We start from the raw sequence: 27,842 nt of genomic DNA, 5'->3' as shown, positions 1-27,842 counted from the left end.
AGCATGGCCACGCAACCTAATCCGCATATCATTGGAGTGTGGGAGGAAACAAGAGCACCCAAGGCAAACCTACACAGACACGGGGAGAATGTACAAACTCCACATAGACAGTCACTTAAGACTGGAATTGAGCCTGACTCCTGGCACTGTGACGAAGCAGCAGTGCTAACTGCAAGCCTTCCAATGGCACAGGTATCCCCCAGTGCTGCAACAATCCCTGCACTGGAACAGGTATGTCTCGGTGTTGGTTAGAATTGAGCCTTGGGCTTCATTTGAAGTAGACCTCGGGCGGGTTTCCTGCAAAATGAACGTCACTTCTGGGCTGCTGCTCCAACATTACAATACCGATGTCTTTCAGGTAGGCTCTCCAGAATGGGTCAAGCAGATATAGGCCAGAATTCTCTAGCTGTTCCACTGCCGCTGACAGTGAGGACGGAGAATTTGGCGCTCAGCCAAATCTCCATTCACTACAGGGGGACCAGAGAACCTCGCTGGTGTGAACGGCTGGATAATGATGCTGTAATATGATATGTAAATAGCTGACTTCATAACCTTTTCCATTCATGCCCTCCATCTCTCTCATTTTATTAAAGACAATGCACTTTATTTACAGGAGAGGCTGGACAATAGTTCCTATTCATATTTTTTGACAAAGTGAAATTGAAATGGGAAATGGGAAAATTGAAAATGGGGAGGTCATAGCCTAGTGATATTACCGCTAGATTATTAATCCAGAAACTCAGCTAATGTTCTGGGGGACCTGGGTTCGAATCCCACCACAGCAGATGGTGGAATTTGAAATCAACAAAAAAAGCCTGGAATTAATAATTTATTGATGATCATGAAACTGTTGTCAATTGTTGGAAAAACCCATCTGGTTCACTAATGTCCTTTAGGGCAGGAAATCTGCCGTCTTTACCTGGTCTGGCCTACATTTGGACCCAGAGCCACAGTAATGTGGTTGACTCTCAACTGTCCTCTGAAATGGTCTAACAAGCCACCCCGTTCAAGGGCAATTGGGATGGGCAATAAATGCTGGCCAGCCACTGATGCCCATGTCCTATGAATGAATTTTAAAAAAAGTCCTCTGTAACATATTTATCATTTAGCCAATTATGGGTCTTTCCTTACTTCCTATCCCAATGTACTTACTATTTCTTTTTGGAGCACAGCAATTGAATGATATGCTTTATCAACAGGGTTTAAATACAATATGTGGAGCTGGAGACATCAGATCCCGAAATGGCTTGGCTATCCACATCTATACCTGCAACACCTCAATGGAGAATAAGTATGCGACCATAGGGATATTTTCTATCAGACTGTTTTCCATTTATGCCTTTTACCGTGGTAAAAAGGAGATAGAAAAGTCCTTGTTTTTGTTACTTTTCTCCTGAGTTGATTCTTGTTACTCATGCAACGATTGTTGCATTGATGTGGAGATGCTGGCATTGGACTGGGGTGGGCACAGTAAGAAATCTCACATCAAGTTAAGGTCCAACAGCTTTATTTGGTATCACAAGCTTTCAGAGCTCTGCTCCTTCATCAGCTGAGTGAGTGCTCTGAAAGCTCGTGCTACCAAATAAACATGTTGGGCTTTAACCTGGTGTTTTGAGACTTCTTACTATTGTTGCATTGAAGACCAAGGCCCCAGATCTGTAATAAGTACAGGGATGCGCCTGCACTCAGGTACCATGGCTGAGCTTCAAATAACTTACTGGCTCAGAGCCGGAAAACATATGCATCAATCACATTCCCCCACCTGAAGGTGATGGGCAGCTAGGGCACAGCTTCTTAGCTCAAAGTAAAATGAATGAACTGAGATAACTGGATCACAGTTATAAACTTGGCAGTGCTAGTCTTCTGCCAGATTTACAAACACAGGCTCGAAGACATCCAAGGAATTTTGGCCCCTAGACATTTGCTTGCTTAGCTTCATATCTCTGGGATGTGTGTTCTAATCCAAGCCAGAAAGGATGAGGGCATCAAGAATTATGTAGCAGAGTGGCTTCAAATGCAAAATCTGGATCAGTTGCACTTCAAACAAGTGAAGGAACTTGTGTCCTCCAGCCAATGTTTGCTCTAAACAGATGGTTTATTAACCATGTTCTCAACTTGTTCTGCAACCTTGAATGACATGCACACATACACCCAGGTCCCCCTATTCCTGCAATCCCTTTTTAGTATTGCATCTTTTATTTTACATTGTCTTTCCACATTCCTTCTATCACTGCACACTTCATCTGCTTGTCTGCCCATTCCACCAGTTTCTCTATGCCCTCTATAAACAGGGCTATAGCGTACAAGAGTAAGGGAGCGATGTTCAACCTGTGTAAAACAGTGAGTCGGCACTAAATGGGGCACTGTATCCAGTTCTGGGCATCACACTTTAGGAAGTATGTGAAGGCATTAGAGTGAGTGCAAGAAAGATTCACAAGAATAGTTCCAGTGAAGAACAACTTTAGTGAAGTTCTACACCATTATCCTCACCATGATTCCAAGTTTCATATTGTCCCCGAATTTTGAAGTTCTGCTCTGTACACCAAGATATAGATTATCAGTACTTATCAGGAAGAACAGGAGTCCCAAAACTAATGCTTGGGGATCCACATTATAAACTTTCTTCCAGTCTGAAAAACAAATCACTGATCTCTCTTTCCTGTCACTCAGCCAATTTCATATTCATGTTACTACTTCAAACCAATGAAGAAACTTGTGTCTTCCAGCTAATGTTCGCTCTAAACTGGACGATATGCAGTCAGCACACAAATTATTGTATGTATATGGCCATATAAAAGTTTAAAGGGTCGTTATCGCCCACACACACTGACAAATGTTTAAAAAGAACATTGCTTACAGCTGCAAAGGGTTTTAAACTAAATTACTCTCAGCAATCTGAACTGACACAGTGCGCTTTGAGTCAACAACACAAGCAGGTCCTGAACATCTCACAGATAGGTGTTAGGATGTATATTTGCCATCTCCAGTAGTGTTAAAGTTAACTGGCATTAGCTTGTTTTTGTTGAACAGGGGTTTGCTGCCTAAAGAACATTAAGATGTTTCATTGGTCCAACAGCTCATACAATTCTTTTGTCCTAACCTGATTTTAAACGATTGTTGTCCAGTAATTGAGTATAACTTCCTACTTAGTAAAATCAAAGTGTACCATAATTACTTAACGTTCTGTATTTCAGGAGTTTTTATAACTCAGATGGGGATTTCCTTCTGGGTAAGTATGTAAAGTCAGTTCATACACTCGGTCAGTTTATCATTGAAGGAAATGTGTCTCTCATTTAATCCAGTGGTTAAATTGACATAACGTGGCCCTCAAAACTTAACACCAAAGCAACAGCACAGCCAGTCCTGCCTGCCATGAATTGGAGCCTCCTGCTGGTGGGACCATGAAACAACATTTGACTGTGGCAAATGGAGTTAAATGACTGCTTTCCAGTTTCTGGGTTGTGATAAAATGAATCATAGCCAGGCAAGGCCTGCCCGCCCCATTTTAAAGTTTATTTATTAGTGTCACAAGTAGGCTGACATTAACACTGCAATGAAGTTACCGCGAAAATCCCACAGTCGCCACACTCTGGTATCTGTTCAGGTACACAGAGGGAGAATTTAGCATGGCCAATGCACCCCTAACCAGCATGTCTGTGGGATCACTTGCAGGAGTTCTTCAGGGTGGTGTGTAGGCCAAATGATCTTCAGCTGCTTCATCAATAATCTTCTTTTCATCATAAAAAGATGATTTTTATCACCGTCATCACGGATGATGGGGAATGGGGGTGGTGGGGGGTGGGGGGACGGTGGAGGGGGGTGCAGAATGGCGGGGGTGGGGGGGGGGGGTAGCGATGTGGGGGCGGGTTGCACTATTGACCAGCAACTGAACTGGACTAACCATATATCAATAGCAGGTTAGAGCTTAGGAATTCTACAGAGAGTAACTCAGCTTTCCATGGTCTGACCATCTACAAGGCACAAGTCAGGAGTGTGATGGGATACTCTCCCCTTGCCTGGATCTGTGCAGTTCCAGCAACACTCAAGAAGCTCAACATCATCCAGGATAAAGCAGCCTGCTTGACTGGCACTTTAAATATTGACTTCCCACTGCCACTGTTGAAATTGAACTGCACTAGCAATTTAAATATTCTAGCTACAGGAGCAAGCCAAAGACGAGGAATCTTGTGGCGAGTAATTCACCTCCTGACTTCCCAAAGCATGTCCACCATCTACAAAGCCCAAGTCAAAACTGGATTACCCTCTCCTTGCCCGGATGAGTACAGCTACAACAATAGTAAAGGAGCTCGGCACCATTCAGGACAATGTAGCCCACTTGATTGCTACCCCTTCCACAAACGTTCACTCCCTCTACCACCAGCGCACAGTAGCAGCCTTGTGTCCCATTTGCAAGATGTGCTGCAGGAATTCAGCAAGGCTCCTTAGGCAGCACCTTCCAAACCCATGACCACTACCATCACATGGGACACATGGGGACATCACCACCTGGAAATCCCTATCCAAACCACTCCCCATGTTAACTGGGAAATATGTTGCTCTTTCTCCACTGTCGCTGGATCAAAATCCTGGAACTCCCTCCAAATAGCACTATAGGTGTATGTAGACCACATGGAAAGCAGCTCACCAGTACCTCTCAAGGGCAATTATGGATGGGCAATAAATGCTGGCCTAGCCAGTGAAGTCTTTATCCCATGATTGAATTTTTAAAAAATGCAATTACTGGCATTGCATTATTTTATGTATGAGCATAGAAACATACTTTGTATCAGATAATGGTGTAACAGTAACGGCCATTGCAGGAAAATATACAGATTTGGATCTTCTACCTTGCTAATTTCAGAAAAATGTGCAGGGGATTAGCCCACAAGAAGATGAAAATGGGGTAAGAAGGAGTGCCAATAAAATAATAGTTCTCCAAAGCTGACAATAGGAAGCATTGTATAGATATTAATTTTTAAGATTGTGGAATTTTAATGTATATCTGTTTGACTGCAGTGCCCCAAAAAGGGAACCTGTTGATTACAACAGAATTTGGCAAGATGCTGGTTGAACCCAATGAGATTTGTGTCATTCAGGTAAGTTGGAAAAAAAGCATGTTTTCGAGAGATTACATTTAATCCTGTTGTGTTAATCATCCAGTTTGATATTAATAAGCTGAATAAACTAGGCTTGTACTCGTTAGAGTTTAGAAGAATGAGGGGAGATCTCATTGAGACATATAAGATGATGAATGGGATGGATAGGATAGAGGTGGAGAGACTTTTCCCACTCAGAAAGGACAGTAGGACTAGGGGGCACAGCCTCACGATGAAGGGGGGGCAGTTTAGAACGGAGTTGAGGAGGAACTTCTTCACTCAAAGGGTGATGAATCTCTGGAATTCTCTGCCCGTTGAGGTGGTGGAGGCTGCCTCGCTAAATATTTTTAAGACGCGGGTTGATGGGTTTTTGATAAGCAAGGGGATTAAGGGTTATGGGGAGAGGGCGGGAATGTGGAACTGTGCCACGACAGATCAGCCATGATCTTATTGAATGGCGGGGCAGGCTCGAAGGGCTAGATGGCCTACTCCTGCTCCTATTTCTTATGTTCTTACGTTCTTAATGGGCAAATATTCCTTTGTCAGCTTAACAACACAATATAGTGAGAAAGGATGAGGAAAGATTAATAGGAAATTGATATTTGAAAAGTTAGCTTTTTCAGAAAGTTCTGAAAAAGGTTGCAAGGTTAAATAGTCCAGGAAGAATGAATAGTGATATGGGCAGAGTCTTGTGATCAACAAAAGCAATTGCACAGTGTGTTTTCCAAAGAAAGTTGTCACAAAGATCTAAGGCCTGATTTTACCAGCAAGTTGTGCCTGTTTTCAGGCGCAGAAACTTGGTAAAGTCGGGTGTGAGGCGAGTAGCATGATGCGTGCCGGCCTCTGCACTGGTTCCCCCTTTACCAAGGCCCGAAAATGGCCACAATCGGGCATGCATTTAAATTGACTTAATGGGCTGCATGCCCGTACTTACCGGCACTTCCCTTTTACCACCGTGTTTGCCCATCCAAAATTGGCACGAAACAGACATGCTCCACAAAAGTCCGATTCGGGCACTCCAGTTAGTGAGAAAGTAAGTGTCGACCTTCTGAAGGCTCTCTGCTTGAGATCGGTGAGGAGGGGACAGTGGGACGGTGTCCACTGTCACTCTGCCTGAGATCAGTGGGGGAGAAGGGGGTGTCCGATGTCACTCTGCCTGACATCGGGAGGACGGGGAGGAGCTTGTGATCAGTCTGGGTGGCAGGGGGATGTGGGGATAAGGGGGTGCAGTGGGATTTGGAATCACTGATTTTTTTTTCAGGTAGAGTGCGTATGGGGGCGACTCAGAACGGGCTAAAAATCGAACCTGAAACATTCCCAGTTTCAAGTCTGCCCCACACTTAGAATCAAAATGATAAAATAGGGTTTTCCGGTTACATTGCGTCCAGCACAGAATGCATTAGAATGGAACGGGACTGGAGATTCGCGGGTGAGTGGTTTAGCATGTTTTGCGGAAGAGCGGGAAGCAGATCCACATATTTAAACGAGCATCTAAATACGCTGAGTCCACTCATGGCAAGATCTTTCCTGTCCTGGAATTTTCCACCCCGTGGGCGCAGAGGTAGCTGGGCGAGAACCACTACTGGTCTCCAGAGACGAGGCGTGATATCCATGTTAGGTGACTTCTGTGTGGAGTCTGCACATTCTCCCCGTGTCTGTGTGGGTTTCCTCCGGGTGCTCTGGTTTCCTCCCACAGTCTGAAAGATGTCCTGGTTAGGTGCATTGACCGAGCTAAATTCTCCCTCAGTGTACCTGAACAGGCATCGGAGTATGGCAACTGGGGGATTTTCACAGTAGCTTCATTGCAGTGTTAATGTAAGCCTACTTGTGACACTAATAAATAAATAATTACATAAATAAATCAGTCCCATTTCTCCACTCTCATCCACAGCCCTGCCAGTTTATTTCCCTCGAGTGCCTATCCAATTTCATTTGGGAATGATCGATCATCTTTGTTTCCATTGTCCTCATAGCCAACAAGTTCTAGGGTTGTCAGCATTCACTGCATAAAAATAGCGCTTCCTCACATCCCACTGCATCACTTCCCCGAAGCCTTAAATCTCCGTCCCCGAGTCCTTATACCATCAGCTAATGGGACCAGGTTTTCTAGGTTTATCATTAAATCAGAGAATCCCTACAGTGCAGAATCCCATTCAGCCCATCAAGCCTTCACCAACCACTATTCTCCGTAACCCCACTTACTTACCCTGCTAGACCCCCTGACACTAAGGGGCAATTTAGCATGAACAATCCACCCAACCAGCACATCTTTGGGGTGTGGGAGGAAACACATCAGAAGAAATCTATGAAAATTAATTTTAAAGAACTCTGAAACCCAGTCAATGAAAATAATGAATTTTAACTAAATGAAAAACAAAGTAGCGCACTTGCTGGTAATCTGAACTAAAAACAGAAATGCTGGAAGTGATCTAGGTATAGAATCATAGAATCCTACAGTGCAGAAGGAGGCCATTCGAACCATTGAGCCATCACCAACAACAATCCCACCCAGGCCCGATTCCCATAACCCCTCCTCTCCGTATTTACCCTGCTATATCACCTTCCGCTAAGGAACAACCTAACATGGCTAATCAATCTAACCTGCACATCTTTGGACTGTGGGAGGAAACTGGAGTACCTGGAGGAAACCCACACAAACACGGGGAGAATTTGCAGACTCCACATAGGCAGACACCCAAGGCCAGAAGTGAACCTGGGTCCCTGGCACTGTGAGGCAGCAGTGCTAATGACCGTGTCACCGATCTGCCCGCACCTTACCTTGCAATTTAAAACTCACATTTAAGAAAAATTACAAATGATCAAGACCTGTCATTACCTTGTACGCTTTGTCTACTTATCAATGTCTGACATAATCTTGTACACATCTATCAGATCTCCCCGTAATCTCCTTTGTTTAAAGGAAAACAGCCCCAAGGAGGAGAATTTGTATTTGTCATTATAATGGTAGAACTTGTATCTCTAAACGCATAAGGGCTAACATTACTGCACTGCCCATGTTACACATAAACTATACCAATAACTTATAAAAGTAAAAAGGTGTATTTCTCACACACACACACACACACTTCTAATTTTAACATCAGGAGCCTGGTTGCATCCATTTGATTCAAAAAGCATATGATACAAATTCCTTTTGTAACGTTTTCTGTTTTCACGAGGATTAATGATAAATTAAATAAAGTAGATTTATCTGCATGACATTTATATTCATAATTGCTATGAAAAATACCCAAAGATGCCCTGAAGGTATAACAATATACTTTTGGTCTTTCTTTCAGCAAGGGATGCACTTCAGTGTGCAGGTTTTTGAAGAGACGAGAGGTTACATCTTGGAGGTCTTCCAAGGCCACTTTGAGTTGCCTGATCTTGGACCAATTGGTAAAGATTTTACATTGCAAAATATTAAGCAAAACCCATTCTCCGCAATATTGTGGCACAAAAGTATGCGACGGTGACTCCTTTCGTCCAATAGGCATAACAGGATTTTAGATAAAACTTGCAAATGTAGGGAATACTCAACAGTTCAGACACTATTTGAAAGATCATTGATCTGAAATGTTAACACTCTTTCTCTTAAAAGGCTGCCAGACCTGCTGAGCATTTCCAGCATTTTCTTCTTTTAGTTCAAATTTCCAGCATCCGAGCGACTTTAAAGTTTAAAATTTATTTATTAGCGTCACAAGTGGGCAATGAATTTACTGTGAAAATCTCACACTCCAATGCCTGTTCGGGTAAACTGAGGGAGAATTTAGCACGGCCAATGCACCCAACCCAACTTTGTTTTCTTGTTTAGTTAAAACTCATCATTTTCATTGACTCGTTTAAGTATTCTTTAAAATTGATTTTCATAGATTTCTCCTGATGGGTTTCCTCCCACACTCCAAAGATGTGCGGGTTAGGTTGATTAGTCATGTTAAAGTGCCCTTTTGTGTCATGGGTGGATTAGCAGGGTAAATACATGGGGTTATAGGAATGGGCATTGTGTGAGATTGTTATCAGTGCAGGTTGATGGGTCGAATGGCCTCCTGCACTGTAGGGATTCTGTGATTCTATACCTAGATTTTTTTATTTTGGTGGATTGGTTAAAATCAATTTCTGACTGTCTCAATTCTTCCAGAAGCCTAACTTTCCTCTCTCCTTAATGAATCTTACGATGAACAAATCTTGCACTAATGATACCACAAAGCCAACATCTCCAGATTGAATCTACATGCTCTGCACTAACAACAGGGGGAGATGACAGACAGCATGCTCCCAAGCTAAAATAGTTAAGATGTGAAGTAAATATTGGGGAAATAGAATTCTTTAAGAAGTAGAAGAAAATTAGCACTCCATATCAAATAAGTATTCTCTCCTTTATTCTTTGATTTGATTCGCTTTGATTTATTATTGTCATATGTATTGGGATACAATGAAAAGTATTGTTTCTTGTGTGCGATACAGACAAAACATACTGCTCATAGAGTACATAGGGGGGAAGGAAAGGAGAGAGCAGAATATAGAGTTACAGTCATAGCTAGGTTGTAGAGAAAGATCAACTTAATATAAGGTAGGTCCATTCAAAAGTCTACTGGCAGCAGGGAAGAAGTTGTTCTTAAGTCAGTTGGTACGTGACCTCAGACTTTTGTATCTTTTTCCTGATGGAAGAAGGTGGAAGAGAGAATGTTTGGGATGCATGGCATCCTTCATTATACTGGCTGCTTTACTGGGGCAGCGGGAAGTGTAGATGGAATCAATGGATTCTCAAAGGCATGTGGTACCAACTCTAGAATGTTATTTCACTTTCTTCACTAGGAGCTAATGGCCTTGCCAATCCCCGGGATTTCAAGGTACCGGTTGCTTGGTATGAGGACCGACAGGTTCCAGCTGGGTTTACAGTGGTCAGCAAGTTCCAGGGCAAGTTATTTGCTGCTCAGCAGGTAAGGTTTCTTTGTCAAATACTGAATGCACTGTGAGGATATATTGGACAAATCAGTTGTGTTTTAGTGCCATATCCATTGGTAATTTGCTCAGAAAGTTCTCTTCCTAGTGTATTATTGAACCATATTGATCAGGTCAGCAGTAAGGTGTGCTACAGTTGACCAGCGTTCCTGAATTAAGGAAGGGAAAATTCAGCCAGGTAATCCCTCCAGATCACTACCTTGTGTCTTGAGGTGAAGAGTTAAACTTGGTGCACTGTCTCCTCCTCCCTTTGCAAAGTCTGCAAGCACTTGTCACCAAGGTTCATGTATAGTAATTTGGGGAAGGTGCTGGAGGTCTGTAGATGCCCACGGTACACCAAACCAGCAAGAGTCAACAGGTGGAAGTGAAAACAAAACTGAGTAAAGTCCGTTTCTGTCCATCTTCAACCTAACATTTCCCTCAGTTTGTACTAAGGAAGCGAGCAAACACCTTCACCCACCCTGGTATCAGTCATCAAACTCACAGGCTTGGTCTGCAGCGCCACCCTGTGGATAATTCTGAAATTGCCACTTACTCTATAAATTGTTTGTCAAATCCTCTTGCATGCCTGCACACATGATAGAGCTGCCCCTTTGCACTGTTTCTGACATAATGCAATGTATTATGATGTGTGTTGGCATCCTTTCATCTATGAGAAATGATGGATACACACATGTCCTAAAGATTCTCAAATGACTTCATGAGGTGCTTTTGGTTCCAGTCTGTTTAATTTCCCCTCTGTATGCAGCCTGAGCAGATATAGATACCTTGTAACTGAGGAACGCCCCCCCCCCCCCCCAAAAGCCCATCTTTGCCTTGTGGCTGTTTCTCTGCTGCTTCCTCCGTTTGCTCCCACTGGAGTATTGGGCATTTCATCAGATACTTTCTCCTGTCTTTAGCAATCTGATGCTCCTGATATGGGTAATTTTGTGTTGGTTCCTGTAACTGCAGGTTGTTTCATTTTGAAATGCATCTATACAAAGGAAAAGGAATGCATTTTTGTATGGGACATGTGTCACTGTATTGTTCACATAATAGAAAGACAAACAGCTGGAGAGTCATATTGTTGATGGGCAGATGGTCTCTTTGCCCAAGGTATGTTAAAGGGCAAATGAGTGCTTTGTGAGTATTTACAGTGACGTACTTCCTGGATAACACCTCAAGTTCCAGGTGTGGCTCATGTCTAATCTGGAAAATAGGTTAATAGACACCCAGATCCACATACAAATCTTCTTATGTACGACATAGAGTGTCTGTCCAAGCAAGAGGCTCAGTTGTCTGTCAACTTACAATCTCCATAGAGTCAGACCAAATTGTCAAATTTTAAAATGGGGGATGACTGGTGTGGCCTATTCAGCAAATTGTACTGGACACATAATGCCAAGTAGCTCTAGACATTCCAATTTGGCCTGTAAAGTACAGGAGATTGGTCATGCCTTGGAGTATTTAGGTTAGATCCGTGGATCCACCTAAATCTTGGCCCTAGTGCCTATAATCTTCCCAAGGTCATCTTGGAACACTTTGGGATACTTCCCAATGATTTGGCATAAATTATTAGTACCCTGTTTAAAGATCTGTTGTCAGTCCAGGTGAATTTTCTGTAGCCAGTCCCTTCCCAAAAGGCTGGGCCCTGGTCCTTGCACCACTATTAGGGGGATCGGACAGTCTATTGCCCATGCGAAACTGGGGTTCCAGCAGTACGGTAACAGTTCCCCAGTGTATGTGGCCAGTTTAACCCTGGTGTCCCACAGGCTTAAAGTTTAAGTTTATTTGTTAGTGTCACAAACAGGCTTACATTAACACTGTAATGAAGTTACTGTGAAAATCCCCTCAAGGTAAGATACCCAATCGGAGTTGCCTGAAGGTTTGCTCCCCAATAATTGATGCAGTGAGTCTTGTGTCTCTCTAGCTCCGTGCCTAAGGGGTGGCCATTTACTTGGAGTTTAATCTTGACCAGAGCCAACTTTGGGTGCAGTGCTGCAATTTTCTTGCATCAATTCCTCATTCTCGAGCTGGTTTATTTGTCAAGCTCTGTCCTGAGTTGGCTTCGCCCATTGGTCTGGGTGGTATGCGTTTTGCCTGTTTCAATAGCCTTGCCTGGGGTCAGACCCCATGACTACAAGTGCAGTACGGATGAACTCGCTCCTCACTATATTGTGGAGAGACTTCCCATCTAGTTCTAGAGCCTCATGGCCTCTGACTTCAACCACCCTTTCTTCAGTCAGCAAATGGGAGAGGTCAGTGTTATCCATTGGGGACTTGGTTCTGCAGGATGTGCTTTAATTATTTTGAATTACTTTACATGCAAAGGGCAGCTGATCCTGGGATCAATTTGCCCAGAATCTCAAATGTAATTCTTCAGTTTCTAATGTTGTAACAGATTAAGCAATTCAACCTATCCTTTTCAGAACTTCTCTCCATTTAATGTTGTGGCTTGGCATGGAAACTATACACCCTACAAGTACAATCTTCAGGACTTCATGGTCATTAATACTGTTTCATTTGATCATGCTGTAAGTAATGTTCTTCCCTACTCGCCATGGACAATACTTTTTAAAACTCAGTGGGTTGGTGCGCGCTGTTCCCCCTCTCTGCTTTCGGCCATTGCTTCTCTCTCTCTGTCCCCTTCCTGCTCGCTTCTCTGTCTGACCCCCTCCCGCTCACTTCACTCTCTGTCTCCTTCCTGTTCTTTTTATTTTGGTACATGAGGCACACGCCATTTGGGAATTTAGATATCTTGTAATGACGAGGTTGTGAAGCTGATAGTTTTCCAAAAAAGCTGAAGGCACTTTGATTTTTTTAACCAAACTGAGATCAATTTCAGACTTGGGGACTTCCAGTGAAAGGTGTGTTTTGTATGTGGGATATATCGAGGGAGGAACAACCAACAAAGATTCAACCTCATGATACCACCACGCACACTCTATGTGTATTGATCAATTGATGTATCAAATATGTGCACAGCTGAAAAATAAGAAGACTATAAAATAAGCAAAAATATTACAAAATTACAGGCTCCCATCAACATGATCTTTATGAAACTACAGGGTCCATTTTACAAGTGGTCGGAACCACAGTAAAGACCATTTCTTGGGAAAAGAATCAAAATTTGACCAAACCTTTCATTTTGGTCAAATTTTGAATACCTAAACACACAAAAAAAGTATTTGAAAACTAACGCCTCAAGAGTTTAGAGATTAATTTTGAGAAACCTACTTTTTTGCTCTCTTTTCATTAAATATCCAAACAGCCCAGTTAAACTTTAAACCTTTCATATAATAGGGGCGGCACGGTGACACAGTGGTTAGCATTGCTGCCTCACAGAGCCAGAGACCCAGGTTCCACCCTGGCCTTGGGTGACTGTTCTGTATGGAGTTTGCATGTTCTCCCTGTGTTTGTGTGGGTTTCCTCTGGGTGCTCCAAGTTCCTCCCACAGTCTAAAGATGTGAAGTTAGGTGGATTGGCCAGACTAAATTGTCTTTTAATGTCAGGGAAATTAGAAGGGCAAATATGTAGGGTTACTGGAATGGGGCCTGGGTGGGATTGTTGCTGGAACCAAAAGAGAAAATGCTGGAAAATTTCAGCAAGTCTGGCAGTATCTGTGAGGAGAGAAAAGAGCTGACGTTTTAAATCCAGATGACCCTTTGTCTGGAACATAAGAACATAAGAACATAAGAAATAGGAGCAGGAGTAGGCCATCTAGCCCTTCGAGCCTGCCCCGCCATTCAATAAGATCATGGCTGATCTGTCGTGGCTCAGTTCCACATTGAAGTGGTGGAGGCTGCCTCGCTAAATAATTTTAAGACGCGGGTTGATGGGTTTTTGATAAGAGAGGGGATTAAGGGTTATGGGGAGAGGGCGGGAATGTGGAACTGAGCCACAACAGATCAGCCATGATCTTATTGAATGGCGGGGCAGGCTCAAAGGGCTAGATGGCCTACTCCTGCTCCTATTTCTTATGTTCTTATGTTCCAGACAAAGGGTCATCTGGATTTAAAACGTCAGCTCTTTTCTCTCCTTACAGATGCTGCCAGACCTTCTGAGATTTTCCAGCATTTTCTCTTTTGGTTTCAGATTCCAGCATCTGCAGTAATTTGCTTTTATCTCGGGATTGTTGCTAGTAGAGGCTCGATGGGACAAATGGCCTCTTTATGCATTGTAGGGATTCTATGATTCTCTTCTATGACTCTAACAGCTTCCTGTGCAAGGGGAAAATAGAGTACCCCGAAACCAAATTCAGACATCGCAGGTATGCAATGGTGTTTGAGATAGAGAGCACTGACCTAACCAACCCTATGTGTTTTCAGGATCCTTCGATTTTCACAGTGCTAACTGCAAAGTCGACCCGTCCAGGTGTGGCAATCGCAGACTTTGTGATCTTTCCACCTCGCTGGGGAGTAGCTGACCACACATTCAGGCCCCCTTACTACCATCGTAAGACATGGCAAATCCATTGTGTCTCTTACTAACACAATACAGTGGCAGAAACTGATACTATATTCAAGAGAGCAAGTGCACTAGGGCAGTCTTTCCAGCCTTTGGAACTGACTTCCAAAGACCTTAGACAGATGACCTGAAACAGATTAAAATTTAACTTGTAATTAACCTCCACCTGAAAGCCAGAAGATATACCGGATGTTAGATGATTATTTTTAAATTGGACCAATTGTTTATCTTATATTCGTAGTGTAGGATGTAAGAGCATTTAGGTCACTGCTCATACGTGACAATGCAATTGGATGACCCACTACCATGTTATAGCCATTTTGTAGGAAAATATTTCATGACCTAATAACCTTTTATGAAAAAAACGGTTTTAACACTAACCCTCAATCGATGCTTCCTGTTAACAATTCAACAGGTCTTCAACCATTGAGTTTTGAATTTTACCAAAAAAAAGCAAACTGTCAATGAAAAAAAAAATGAAATGACATTTCTTTAAGAACTGAACACTGTTGTTCTAAACCCCAGCCTGGCTCTAAACAGATTAAATAATAACCAGAAATTTGAAACATTGTAGAGTATAGGTAGGATCAGTAGTTTGCAATTGAAAGGGTTTTCATGCTTTGTTTTGTTTCCTACCCAGGCAACTGTATGAGTGAATTTATGGGGCTGATTAAAGGTCATTATGAAGCAAAAGAGGAGGGTTTTCTGCCTGGTGGAGGAAGTCTGCATAGTATTATGACGCCACATGGACCCGATGCAGAATGCTTTCAGAAAGCAAGCAAGGCAAAACTTGAGCCAGAACGAGTAGCTGAAGGAACAATGGTAAGTGACTGGTATTGGACATGGAGGCAACCTGGTGTGGTCATCAAACCCAGTAAATTGTTCATTTTCTACCAGAAGGTTCACTAAGGTCACATATTTTGTTTAAACTTGGGTATCTATCAACATCAGAATGGCACTCCAGATACCAAGCACCCAGCTGGTGAAATACTTCAAGGAAAGCCCATAGTGGAATCAATGTTGCTATCGGTTGTCTCTCTCCATACAACAGGGCCAGTTTCCTTGCTAGCATTATGTGAGAAACACAGCTCACAGTTAAACAATTTAGTCAAGTCAAGTTCTGAAGGAGCAAGATTTTATTTGACGTTCTTGCAAGACCGGGTGTCTAGCGAAATAGGCACACCTCACATAGATTTACAGCACATTTTATACCTTTTTTACAAGCATTGTGATGGCTTTGCAATGTGATGTTCTCTCCTAATTGGTGGTCCCTGTCCCATCTATGTGTTGACATTCTCCTATTGGCTCGAGGTGCCCTAAGTTCCTATCCCATCTAACAATGTCTCCTGTTATCACAAGAGTGCATTAGCAAACTCATCCATCTTATCCAATACTGTTACATGTCCAGTTCAGATTGGCAGTAATCAATCCTTTGCCAACTTAATCACTGCTGTCCCGACTATCTCAGTGACCCCTTCCCCCTTTTATGCTTAGTTGTATAAACAACACATCTTGCAGACCATTTGCTTTTTATAACGTGGGCCTCTTACATTCCTGCAGGATGTGGTGTATGCTTCACTGCACATCACATCTCTGATGTTATCTCTACATTACAGGCAGTCTTTTTATTATCCCTAATTATTGCTGTGTTAGCAGCATCGAACCCTATGTCCTATGTTTGTGACTAAACTCACAGTTGTTTCCATAAAGTGGGTTATCAATATGCCTAACTATATCCAATCTATTTAACTTCAAGCTATTTCTCTATGCTCTACAAATATATGTGTTAACAACATCTTTACCTATTGCTCACAATTCCCCCCTTTTCTTTTTAATTTGTTGTTGACACATCCATCCATCCTCACATTTCAAATTCCTGGAGCATTTGTTCTGCTATTTTATTTACTTCATCATCCAGTTCATTTCCAATTTTCAATAAATTCATTCTCTCTCCATGATGTACCGTAGACATTTTCTTTGTTAGTGTTGTTTCAATAAGCCTTTGGACCAGTCCCCTTACACAGGGGATTATGCAACATCCCACGGTTATCAATATTCCTGTCATTATTATTAAGGAGGTTAGTACTGATACTACCATTCCTTTCCATTTTCCAAACCAGGACTCTAACCAGTCAGTGAATACATTGTTTACCCCAGAATTTTCTGCTATTTCCTCTGCTAAGGTTGTTAGTCCTCGTAAGGCTCGGGTTATAGAGCCATCAGGGGCCGTGTTATTTGGGATAAAGGTACAACACTTTCCCCCCAACATTACACATACACCTCCTTTCTCTGCTAACACCATATCCAAGGCCATTCTATTTTCCCACGCCATTCTACTAGTGGCGTCTAGTTGTTCTGCCAACCCCTTAACAGCATCCCTGGTATAGTTAATGAATCTCTGTTGGTTATAATATATATAATTTATCCAATCTACGTTTTTATTTATTGTTACCCACCAAAACAAGGATTCAAACCCAGCTGTAATTTGATTTCGAGCTTTAAATTCATCTGGGACTCCCCGAGGCACTCCTATGGGATCTAGATATATCTTTTCATCAAAAGAAATTCCTATCACTGATCTCTTATTTTTCCTTATCTTTTTCGATTCTTCAAATGCCAGGGTAAATGGTATAGCCAATTGGACAATTGCACATGTACCTTTCCACTGGGGGGGTAGAGTTGGCCTCAGTACCCTTCCTCCACAATACCACCATATATCTGCTCTGGGGATTTTCAATGATGAATAGTTCCCTCCCATTCCGTTCTCTGTAATGCTCCTGATCTCTGAGCATGATTCTAACTCCCCCATATTATGAGTTAACTCTGCCCCTTGTCGGTTCACACATGAAGTGTGATTCACAACAGCAGTGAGAAACTGAGGGGGAGTTTTTAAGTTCTTTGCTTCCACGGGAGGGAACATCAGGGATAGGGATGTGCAGTTCGGATTGCCCCATGCTTCCTTTTCTTGATACAGGGCTAACATGCACTCCACACCTCTTCTGTCGCGTTTCCATCCCAGAGGGAAGGGTACTATTTGGGCCACTGGCCTCCCAGACGCACAGGCATAGCAATTGCTTTTATTTAAGCTTTTTACAGTGTATTTAACCCATTCTACCCAGGCATTGGTTTCCTCATACCCAGTCTCTATTTCAAGGGTTTGTTTTAGGTTGTGTATTTCTACTACTTTTACTGCCCTTGGGTCGTTTTGGGGAACCTTATCATTCTGGTCGGGTGTTTTCAAATTTTTATCTACATAGATTCGGAAACAACATTTCAATTTACTATCTTTTCCTCCCTCCTTCACCCTAATTCCAAATACTGCCTGGTGCAATTGGTAGTCTCTGGTCCAGTTAACCGTAAGGAAGGGTCCACCAGCTATGGAGTACCAGGAGAGGTTCTTAGGATCTAGAACTGGACCGTTTACTTTTTTTTTCCGGTCCATTTGGTCCCTTTTATTGTTATATATATATATATATATAGGATTGCATTTCTTATCTAAGCATTCTGACCTGGACTGCATATATTTCTGATGAAGGGATATTATGGAAGGAAGTCTACCCCAAGGATACTTTCCATCAGCATAAAATTGTAAGAATTCCACCGAATATTTTCGCTGGCTCATCAGATCTCCACATACTACCAAAAAACATAGGTCAGTCTCTACCACCTGTGTTGTAGGGAGATCCAGAATCGTAATTGAGCTTATAGTATTTTTCCTTTCCTTTTCTAATTTATCTAAATTATATCCCATACTTGTAAGTACTTTCTGAGACAAGAGGAAGGAAAGCATTATCCAGGTTACCCCTTCCATTCTATCCCTTTCTCGTTACCTTTTAGGAGAGAACTTATTCAAAACAGTTTCTTTCCCGCGCTCACGCCGCTACTAGAAATTGATTATTTAGAGTCTTTTAAATTTCAGCTTTAAAGGTTCTTCAGTTGGTTCGACCTTCCACGTGTCGGAATTATCTGGAGGTTTTACCAGTCCTTTTGATTCTAGTATGATGTGTCCACCCCTTTTCAGCAGTCCTGATTGCTGTCTCAGTTGTTAGGAGTGCTTGATATGGTTCCTCCCATTCCAGTTGCAGCTTAGTTTCTTTCCATGACTTTACCAGGACCCAATCTCCCGGTCGTATTGTATGTACCGTGAAGTCGAGGGCTGGAGTCTGCGACAATAATCCTTGTTTCCTAAGGGAAGATATCGAGGAGGACAGGCCCAGTATATATTTCTTTACAAATTGATCATTCATTTCAGGAACCGGTAACTCCCCGACTGCCCCCATATAAGGCAGTCCAAATAGCATTTCATAGGGGGATAAACCCAAATCCTTTCGAGGAGGTGTACAAATACGCAAAAGCGCTATTGGTAAGCACTTAGTCCAAGGGAGTTTCGTTTCTATTATCAGCTTAGATCCTCTGTCCACTCTAAAACATTAGGTTCTTCTTCTAACAGTTTCAAATATAGTTGTTTAGTTTTCTGTGCGTACCCTTCGATCCACAATCTACAGTATCCTACTAATCCCAAGAACCTCCTAAGTTCCTTTTTAGTCCGTAGTATATTTAGATCTAGGATTCCTTGTATTCTTTCTGGATCTATTCTTCTCCTTCCCTCACTGATTAGGTGTCCAAGGTATTTAACTTCCTTCTCTATGTACTGCAGCTTTTTCTTTGACACCCTGAATCCCTGTTGTCCCAGAAAATTCAATAAGCTATTTGTGGTTTCTATTACCTTTTCCTTTCCTCCTCCTGTTACTAGTAGGTCATCTACATATTGTAGTAACGTGATTTCATCAGGCTTTTTAAATCTTTCTAACACCTGCTTTAAGACTTGACCGAAAAGATTTGGGGACTCTGTGAACCCCTGTGGGAGCACTGTCCACCTGAACTGTTGTTTCCGTCCTGTGATAGGATTTTCCCACTCAAAAGCAAATAAGTCTCGACTTTCTTCCACCAGTGGGCATATCCAAAATGCATCTTTTAGGTCTACTACACTGAACCATCCATGATCAGGAGGAATCTTGCTTAATAAAGTATAAGGATTAGGGACAACGGGGTGTCGTGTCTGCACTATCTGATTCAGGGCCCTTAGGTCTTGTACCAGGCGGTACGTTCCATCAGGCTTCTTTACAGGCAATATAGGGGTATTATAAGGGGACATGCAGGGTTCTAACAGTCCATCTCTAACCAATCCTTCAATTACTGGCTGTAATCCTTTTTTCCCTTGCAAAGGTATAGGGTATTGCTTAACACACACCGTCTCTCCTTTTTTTTTAAATTTATTTGCAGAGGAGGAACGTCTAATCCCCCTCGGTTTTCCTCCCCTGCCCAGACTATCGGGTCTATTTGCTGTTCTTGTTCGTCTGTTAATACTGCCAATGGTTACTGTTAATTGGTTCTTTTCTACTCCAATTGCCAAACCCAATTTAATTATTAAGTCTCTGCCTAATAAATTACTGCCAACTGCTGGTATGTATAAGAGTTGACCCTCTATCCGCTCAGTCTGATATTTAAGCATAATCGGTTCAAACATGGGGACTGTAAAACCTTCCCCTTTCACTCCTGATACCATTAATTTTTTATCGATTAACTTTATTCCTCTCGGTATATAATTCAGAGAGGATCTAGTGGCCCCCGTATCCACCAGAAACACCGCATCTTCTTGTTGGGGACCCACCTGCAGATTTATCAAGGGTTCCCGGTGGATTCCCGGGGGTAGGAACCCCTGACCTCCCTAATCTTCATCCATACTCATGAGAGGCACTACCCTCTCTTCTCTTTGTAATTCAGGGCACTGTCTTCTAAAATGTCCAACCATTCCACAGTGATAACACCCCTTTTGGGTTTTTTTTTTGTTACCCCACCTTTTAGTGCCCCACCTTTTCTACTTCCGCGCACCTTCCGTTCAACATACTGATACCCTCGTGTCCTTTCCTCAGTTAGGGGATTTACCCTCTTTCTCACAATCTCATCTACGGTTGCTACCATTATCTTTGCCTTCTGTTTCTCTGTCTCATTATCTCTCTTCACAAATACCTTCTGTGCTTCTCTTAACAATTCATCAAGTGGCTTCTCACTCCACCCTTCTATTTTCTGAATTTTTTTTTTATCCCCACTCCACTTCTTAGTGGAAGTGACTACTTGTTCAATTAGTCCAGCTAACTGATGTATTAACAATACTGCTATTTTCTTTGTTTGGTTTCTTTTTTCTAACTCTCTAATCTGTGATTCTGACGTTTTAATTCTCTCCTTGTCGTCAGCCCAGTTTTTTTTTTACCCAAGACTGAGATGTGTTCAATGAATCCAGTTTAAACCTGTTTAATTAATTCAAACTAAGAGAATTCCAATTATCTTAGTTCCGTCCTTTTTTTCCCAATCATTTCCATTGTTGATCTAGTGGGTGAAATGGATCCCACCCCTAGGTCGCTCTTATCACAGTCCGGTGATACCTATCAGGGGTGATCAGTCCCCTCCGTACCACCGCTTACACTCGTGGGCTTACACCCTTAAGCTCACACTATTAAGCCGGCTTTCCCTTCTACTCCGGCAATCTCTCAGACAGATTCTTTCTTACTCTCATCTGAACATCACATCCCAGGCATCCTTTTCTAGCCTTTACACTCACTTCAAACTTCTGAGCTTCGCATAGGGGGCTACCCCTCTTAACAACTGGTCTAAGGCTAGGTGTAAAGACAGACACCTCCTTATCTGCACGTGCTCAGCTCAGACCTCTCACACACTCACACTCTTTCATCACAGATGAGCACCTACTGTACTTTGATTCACTCCCTTAAATTCGGTAATCTATTCCGGAGCTCCGGTTGTGGCCATTCAACCGGACCCGTAAACAGATCCCAGGTTTCAGCACCAATTCTTGTAGGTAAAGATACCTCTGAATCCAATTGTGAGTCAAAGTACAGCAGTTTATTTAACAAAAGCCTGATTCAGAAAATCCAAAATAAGATTTATTTTTATCACCTTTAAATATCCTCACTAAATCAAGACCCTTGCACATTCTTACAATTCTGGTACAATAAAACAAAACATCACTTGGAACACAGATGCACGAAGAAATACTGAAAGCATTCTAATGTGCAATCTACATGTTTAATTATTTCTACAGCTCTGCCTTTGTAACCAACACAGGCAAGTACAAAATCAAATCTACTGTTTGCCTAACTGGTTAACTCTCCTCACAACTTTAAGATGCAATGTAATGCCACCTTTCCCACTTGGCAGAATTCAAATCTCTGTCCGATCCCTACATAATTTAGTAAACTTAAAGCAATTCACTTTGATTGGCTATACCTATTACATCACATGAGGGTCTCAATTACACAGTTACACCCTCTCTCTCTCTCTCTCTCTCTCTGTACCATACAGAGTCAGCCTGCTTGTCTTTTTTTTTAACCCTTTACTGGTGGGAGCTCACTGGCCTCTAATAAATTTGACCTGTTTGATTTGGGTGCCCCATGCCGTGACAAATCCCCTTCTCTCTCAAACAGTCATATAGTCATGCACAATTCCAAATACATAACCGCTATTAGCATTCACCCCGCACCTCAGTAAAAGCCTATGTCAGGGTTCCCAGTTCCACTGACATACTTCTCTCTACTCTTTCTGCTCCCTCATCACATAACCTCCCCCGCAGCCCCGAAATTAACATTATCCAGCAACTTGCATAGTCAATTCCTTTCTGGGACACCGGCTGCTTCTATCTCACATATTCATTAAGAATATGACAAACCCAATCCTCCTCCGATCCGTACTTTGGCCAGAAGACAGACGGACTCCGGATTGCTTCTTTCACCCAAACAAGACAACAATATCCTCTCATTGTCGTCTTGTTTTTATCCCTAGTACAGCTACTAGTGCTCAAACCTTCCAACATCCTTCCCAACGGACTTTCTGGAGGGATGTTCCCTGGGGCCCCAATCCTGACACCTTTCCCGGGGGACTTCTTCCAACTACCCCCATTTCCCATGGTTTACCGACCACGACCCGGTCGCCAAGGCAATACTTAAAAGTCACTTTTCTTACCTTGGTCCGTGCACAGCGTTGCCCGACCACACGACGGTGCCTATCGTATCCCACTTACTCGTTCAGAACAACTTTCCTAGGATTCTCAACAGTCAGTGGCAGAGAAGCCCACCAATGAACACCTGGGACCGTTCAATTTGGAACGGGACGCGTCTTCCCAGTTGTCACCGGCAACCCCCCTACCAGGGATGTTAGTATCCCGGACGAGCCCCCAATTGTGAGAAACACAGCTCACAGTTAAACAATTTAGTCAAGTCAAGTTCTGAAGGAGCAAGATTTTATTTGACGTTCTTGCAAGACCGGGTGTCTAGCGAAATAGGCACACCTCACATAGATTTACAGCACATTTTATACCTTTTTTACAAGCATTGTGATGGCTTTGCAATGTGATGTTCTCTCCTAATTGGTGGTCCCTGTCCCATCTATGTGTTGACATTCTCCTATTGGCTCGAGGTGCCCTAAGTTCCTATCCCATCTAACAATGTCTCCTGTTATCACAAGAGTGCATTAGCAAACTCATCCATCTTATCCAATACTGTTACATGTCCAGTTCAGATTGGCAGTAATCAATCCTTTGCCAACTTAATCACTGCTGTCCCGACTATCTCAGTGACCCCTTCCCCCTTTTATGCTTAGTTGTATAAACAACACATCTTGCAGACCATTTGCTTTTTATAACGTGGGCCTCTTACATTCCTGCAGGATGTGGTGTATGCTTCACTGCACATCACATCTCTGATGTTATCTCTACATTACAGGCAGTCTTTTTATTATCCCTAATTATTGCTGTGTTAGCAGCATCGAACCCTATGTCCTATGTTTGTGACTAAACTCACAGTTGTTTCCATAAAGTGGGTTATCAATATGCCTAACTATATCCAATCTATTTAACTTCAAGCTATTTCTCTATGCTCTACAAATATATGTGTTAACAACATCTTTACCTATTGCTCACAATTATTTTCAGCCTTCAACAGTCAAATTGCACAAGGGACAAAATGACAGAGAATGTATGGGTAGCCTTCATTTGCTCTTGGCCAACCCCACTCTGGCTCTCAACTCCTGTGGTGTTCTCAATACAATGTGCTGCATGCCATGATCACTGATAAATTATTCAGCTAAATTCAATATTCATTAAGGATTAGGTCAGCTCTCTTGGGTGTAGGCACAACCATTATCGCATGAGTGGAGATTATGGCAAAAGTAGGCATGATGAGATTATCATCATCGTTTTGTTCCCATATTGTGACTATAGTGCACAGAATTTCCTGAAGTTTCTGAATATGCTGTTAACTTGTCAAATTAACTCAAATAGGTTTTCCCAAGATGAACATTTGAAGACAAAAATACAATTCATTATAGGTATTTATTGTATTGGAAATGAGAGGACTGCCTTCTAAAGAGATAATTAATGTGAGATCAGTGGCTTAATATCAAGAGGTTGTTCCTGTTTCTTTTTATTTATTATTGTCAAATGTATTAGCATATAGTGAAAAGTATTGTTTCTGGTGGACTACACAGAGCATACCATGCATTCAGAAGGAAACAAGAGAGTGCAGAATGTAGTGTTACAGTCATAGCTAGGATGTAGAGAAAGATCAACTTAGTGTGAGGTAGGTCCATTCAAAAGTGTGACAGCAGCAGGGAAGAAGATGTTCTTGAGTTGGTTGGTACATGATCTCAGATTTTTGTATCTTTTTCCTGATGGAAGAAGGTGGAAGAGAGAATGTCTGGGGTGTGTGGGGCCCTTAATTATGCTGGCTGCTTTGCTGAGGCAGCAGGAAGTGTAGACAGAGTCCATGGATGAGAAGCTGGTTTGCATGATGGATTGGGCTACGTTCACAACATCTTATAGTTTCTTGCGATCTTGGGCAGAGCAGAAGCTATAGCAAGCTGTGATACAACCAGAAAAAATGTTTTCTATGATGTCTGAAAAATCTTTTGCATAACCTTATCCAGTAGAAAATCTACTCAATCGAGACTACTGGAAATCAATCGTCTCCTAATCATAAATGTCCTCGCCCAGCAAAAACCGGGCTAAATTAAAATGGGTGAAAATAATTACTTTTCAAAATTTGATCATGAGAACTAGAGATTGCCATATAGGGAATAATGCAGCAAAGCCTAAGACTTGTTACCGACATGTGAACCTCTTATATCACAAGGAGAGTCTTCAACACTGTAGACTGCTTCTTAACATACTCATGGTGCAGAATACTGCTGGAGAACATATATCATTCAATCGGGTGCTACTATCAAGTTTGTACAGACTGGAAAATGTGTTGTTCTTAGAGGAAGGCACAATCATGTTAATTATTCCAGTTTGATATAATGTTAATTTGTCTCTGTGCAATACTGCATAAGAGTCATTGTTAAGTGAATCTATTAATTCCTTCATTTTCTATTTGACAGGCATTTATGTTTGAGTCTTCATATAACATGATTGTTACCAAATGGGGCCAGGAGGCCTGCAATTGCCTGGACAAAAACTACTCGAACTGTTGGCAGCCACTGAGAAAGCATTTCAATCCCAACTGGAAGCCAAATGACAAGTGAAGCTGGGATATAAAATGCCTGTAACCATAGGGTGAGATGGTCCAATAATCCCAATTAATTGAGGTGTTAAAAAGGAAATACATATCTGAAAAGTACAAAACAATATGGGAAAACACAGGAAATTGGGATTAAAGACATAGGAGCTGCTACTGAACAAATTGTTTTGCGTTCCTTTGTTTTTTTGGACATATGCTAATACAATGGATAGCTTCACTCTGCACTTCCTCCATACGCATATAAATGGACGAAACAGAACAGAAACATTTATACTGGGGTCAGGGGTCTAAAGGCAAGCTAGAGTGCAGTGTTTCCCTCAACCTCAAGAGATGCAGGATTCTTACTGGCAGACCCAACCGAGACATTTCATTAAAGATTCTCGCTGGCATGAAACTGCCACTATAAACAGAGAACATGAACAGACTGGGCAAAGACGTTAAAAAAACATCCGTGAACAAGCCATTTAATTTTACAATTCAGGAGGCCATTCAGCCCATCATGTCTGCACCAACTCTGTGACATTTTATCTAGGCCCTTCCCTCACAATCCCACACTTTTCCCATGGTTGATACATCCAGCTTACACATTCTGGGACACTAAGCAGTTTAGCATGGCCAATCCACCTAGCCCGCACATCATTAAACTGTGGGAGGAAACTGGAGCACCTGGAGGAAACCCATGCAGACACAGGGACAGCATGCAAACTCAACATAGACAGATAGCCAAGGCCTGAAGTGTACTTGGAGCAGTCTTTGAAAAGTGGAGTTTGACCACCTCAGTGTGGTGGATGCCAAAATGTAGCCAAGTGGGTTAGGTGGCCAGGCCAAGGCAATGAAAGGGAAACCCATCCCATATTCCACCAATTCTGGCAGAAGCAATTTCAGCACAGTTCAATTAGGAACAATTAATTTCAAGCTGAAGACGTTCGGCCTGACTTTGTAAGGCTAATCAGTAGGTGCATGTCAAAGAATCATGTTATGTTTACACTTTGAAGTTTATTTATTAGTCACAAGTAAGGCTTCCATTAACACTGCAGTGAAGTTACAGTGAAATTCCCCCAGTCGCCACACTCTGGTGCCTGTTTGAGTCGATGCACCTAACCAGCATATCTTTCAGACTGTGGGGGGGGGGGGGGGGGGGAGAACTGGAGCACCCAGAGGAAACCCACACAGAGACAGGGAGGATGTGCAAACTCCACACAGATAATGATCCAAATTGGGAATCAAACCCAGATCCCTGGCACTGTGAGGCAGCAGTACTAATCACTGTACCACCATGCTGCTGTTAAGATATGTATTTGCAATTGATTTTTGTTGACTTACATTTATCTTTTGCAATTTCAGATCAGAACCGTGACAACTGGAAAGAAGTTTAACAATATTTCCATTTTATTCTCAATACACACCAGATGGATAAATCAATGGGTCACCAGTGAAATGTAATGTTTACTTCTACTGGTGAGGTTGAGGACAGTAATTAAGAAATGTAATATTTCTATTAACTAAATGAATCATTAAATACAAACATTTAGGTTAAGTAAAAGGAAGTTAAATGACTGATGCTTAGTCTCTGTTTATCTGCACCAAATAAGAACATGACAGTTTACAAGGTGGTCGTCAAATTTATTTTTATAACCTCTTGCTAACTCATTATACATTGTCCTTTTTCAAAAATTAAAACCAGATTGATGTACCAAACGTAACACTACAATCTTTTATGTTAAAGTTTATTTATTAGTCACAAGTAGGCATATATTAACACTGCAATGAAGTTACTGTGAAAATCCCCTAGTCATCACAACCAGACCGTGGGAGGAAACTGGAGCACCCAGAGGAAATACTCGCAGACACAAGGAGAATGTACAAACTCCACACACACAGTTATATACCCTCAACTCAGGGAAGTTGGCCACTTTGGTATCCTGGACATCATGTTTTCCAACCACTGAGGGAAAGTAAACATTCAAATTAGCACAAAAATAAACTATCAAGCCAGAATTTGTTGAATAAACAGTTTAATCACTTGCCACTCAGTATGTGAATAACCTAGCAGTTTGTGGTGAGGAAAGGACAACCCCCATGAGTTGGAAGTTGCAGATTTCTGGGTAATTTGCACTACTCCAACATTTGTCTTGCAAAAACAGCAACTTCTCCATAAGATATTCTGCATTTGCACAGATAAAATAAACTTACTGCAAAAATTAGGACTCTTATGTAATGATGCAAGGACCTTTTACATGAGATTCATACTCCTACAATACCATTCAATCTTGGATCAACAAGGGAATGATGGGAACTGTGCCATCTCACCACTGCACAAAGTTAAATTGTTCCTGGGGGCTTTTAAAATTAAAATAATCTTACTTTTCCAAACTCTTTCCCTCTCTACCTTTAATTCCCACTTACCCTATATCCTTGCCATTCCTGTTACTTGGCCCAGCCTTAAATCTCACTGGTTTAAACAATGGGCTCTTGGTTTGGTGCTGGAGTTTTCGGCCCCAGAGGGACCAACAGCACTTTCAGCAATTTGTAGCACAGAAAGTCTCAAGCTGAGTAAAAGGTGGCACAGTGGTTAACACTGCTGTTTCACAGCACCAGGATCCCAGGTTCACTTCTGGCCTAAGGTCATTGTCTGTCTGCACATTCTGTGTCTGCATGGGTTTCCTCCCTAGTCAAAAGATGGGCAGGTTAGATTGATTGGCTATGTTAAATTGACCCAAGTGCCAAGGGGATTAGCAGAGTAAATATGTGG

The 27,842-nt window shown here is 42.1% G+C and overlaps 1 protein-coding gene across 1 annotated transcript in view; it reads left to right on the top strand.

Moving 5' to 3' along the window:
• Positions 1 to 26,801, top strand: part of hgd (homogentisate 1,2-dioxygenase) — a 39,554-nt gene extending 12,753 nt beyond the window's left edge. Inside the window, exons 6-15 of the mRNA XM_080203420.1 lie at positions 1,200 to 1,291; positions 3,195 to 3,229; positions 5,017 to 5,096; positions 8,396 to 8,495; positions 9,912 to 10,036; positions 12,467 to 12,571; positions 14,366 to 14,492; positions 15,145 to 15,326; positions 24,951 to 25,125; positions 26,435 to 26,801. Of these exons, the coding sequence (XP_080059546.1) occupies positions 1,200 to 1,291; positions 3,195 to 3,229; positions 5,017 to 5,096; positions 8,396 to 8,495; positions 9,912 to 10,036; positions 12,467 to 12,571; positions 14,366 to 14,492; positions 15,145 to 15,326; positions 24,951 to 25,094 (990 nt within the window). The 3' untranslated portion in view covers positions 25,095 to 25,125; positions 26,435 to 26,801. The remainder of the gene's footprint in view (positions 1 to 1,199; positions 1,292 to 3,194; positions 3,230 to 5,016; positions 5,097 to 8,395; positions 8,496 to 9,911; positions 10,037 to 12,466; positions 12,572 to 14,365; positions 14,493 to 15,144; positions 15,327 to 24,950; positions 25,126 to 26,434) is intronic.
• Positions 26,802 to 27,842: the final 1,041 nt, after the last annotated feature.

The sequence above is a fragment of the Carcharhinus amblyrhynchos genome, chromosome 15 (assembly GCF_965287045.1).
Source record: "Carcharhinus amblyrhynchos chromosome 15, sCarAmb.v2.hapA, whole genome shotgun sequence".
Lineage (NCBI taxonomy): Eukaryota > Metazoa > Chordata > Chondrichthyes > Carcharhiniformes > Carcharhinidae > Carcharhinus > Carcharhinus amblyrhynchos.
The sequence above is the reverse complement of the archived record's forward strand: the minus strand, read 5'-3'. Positions and strand labels throughout refer to the sequence as shown.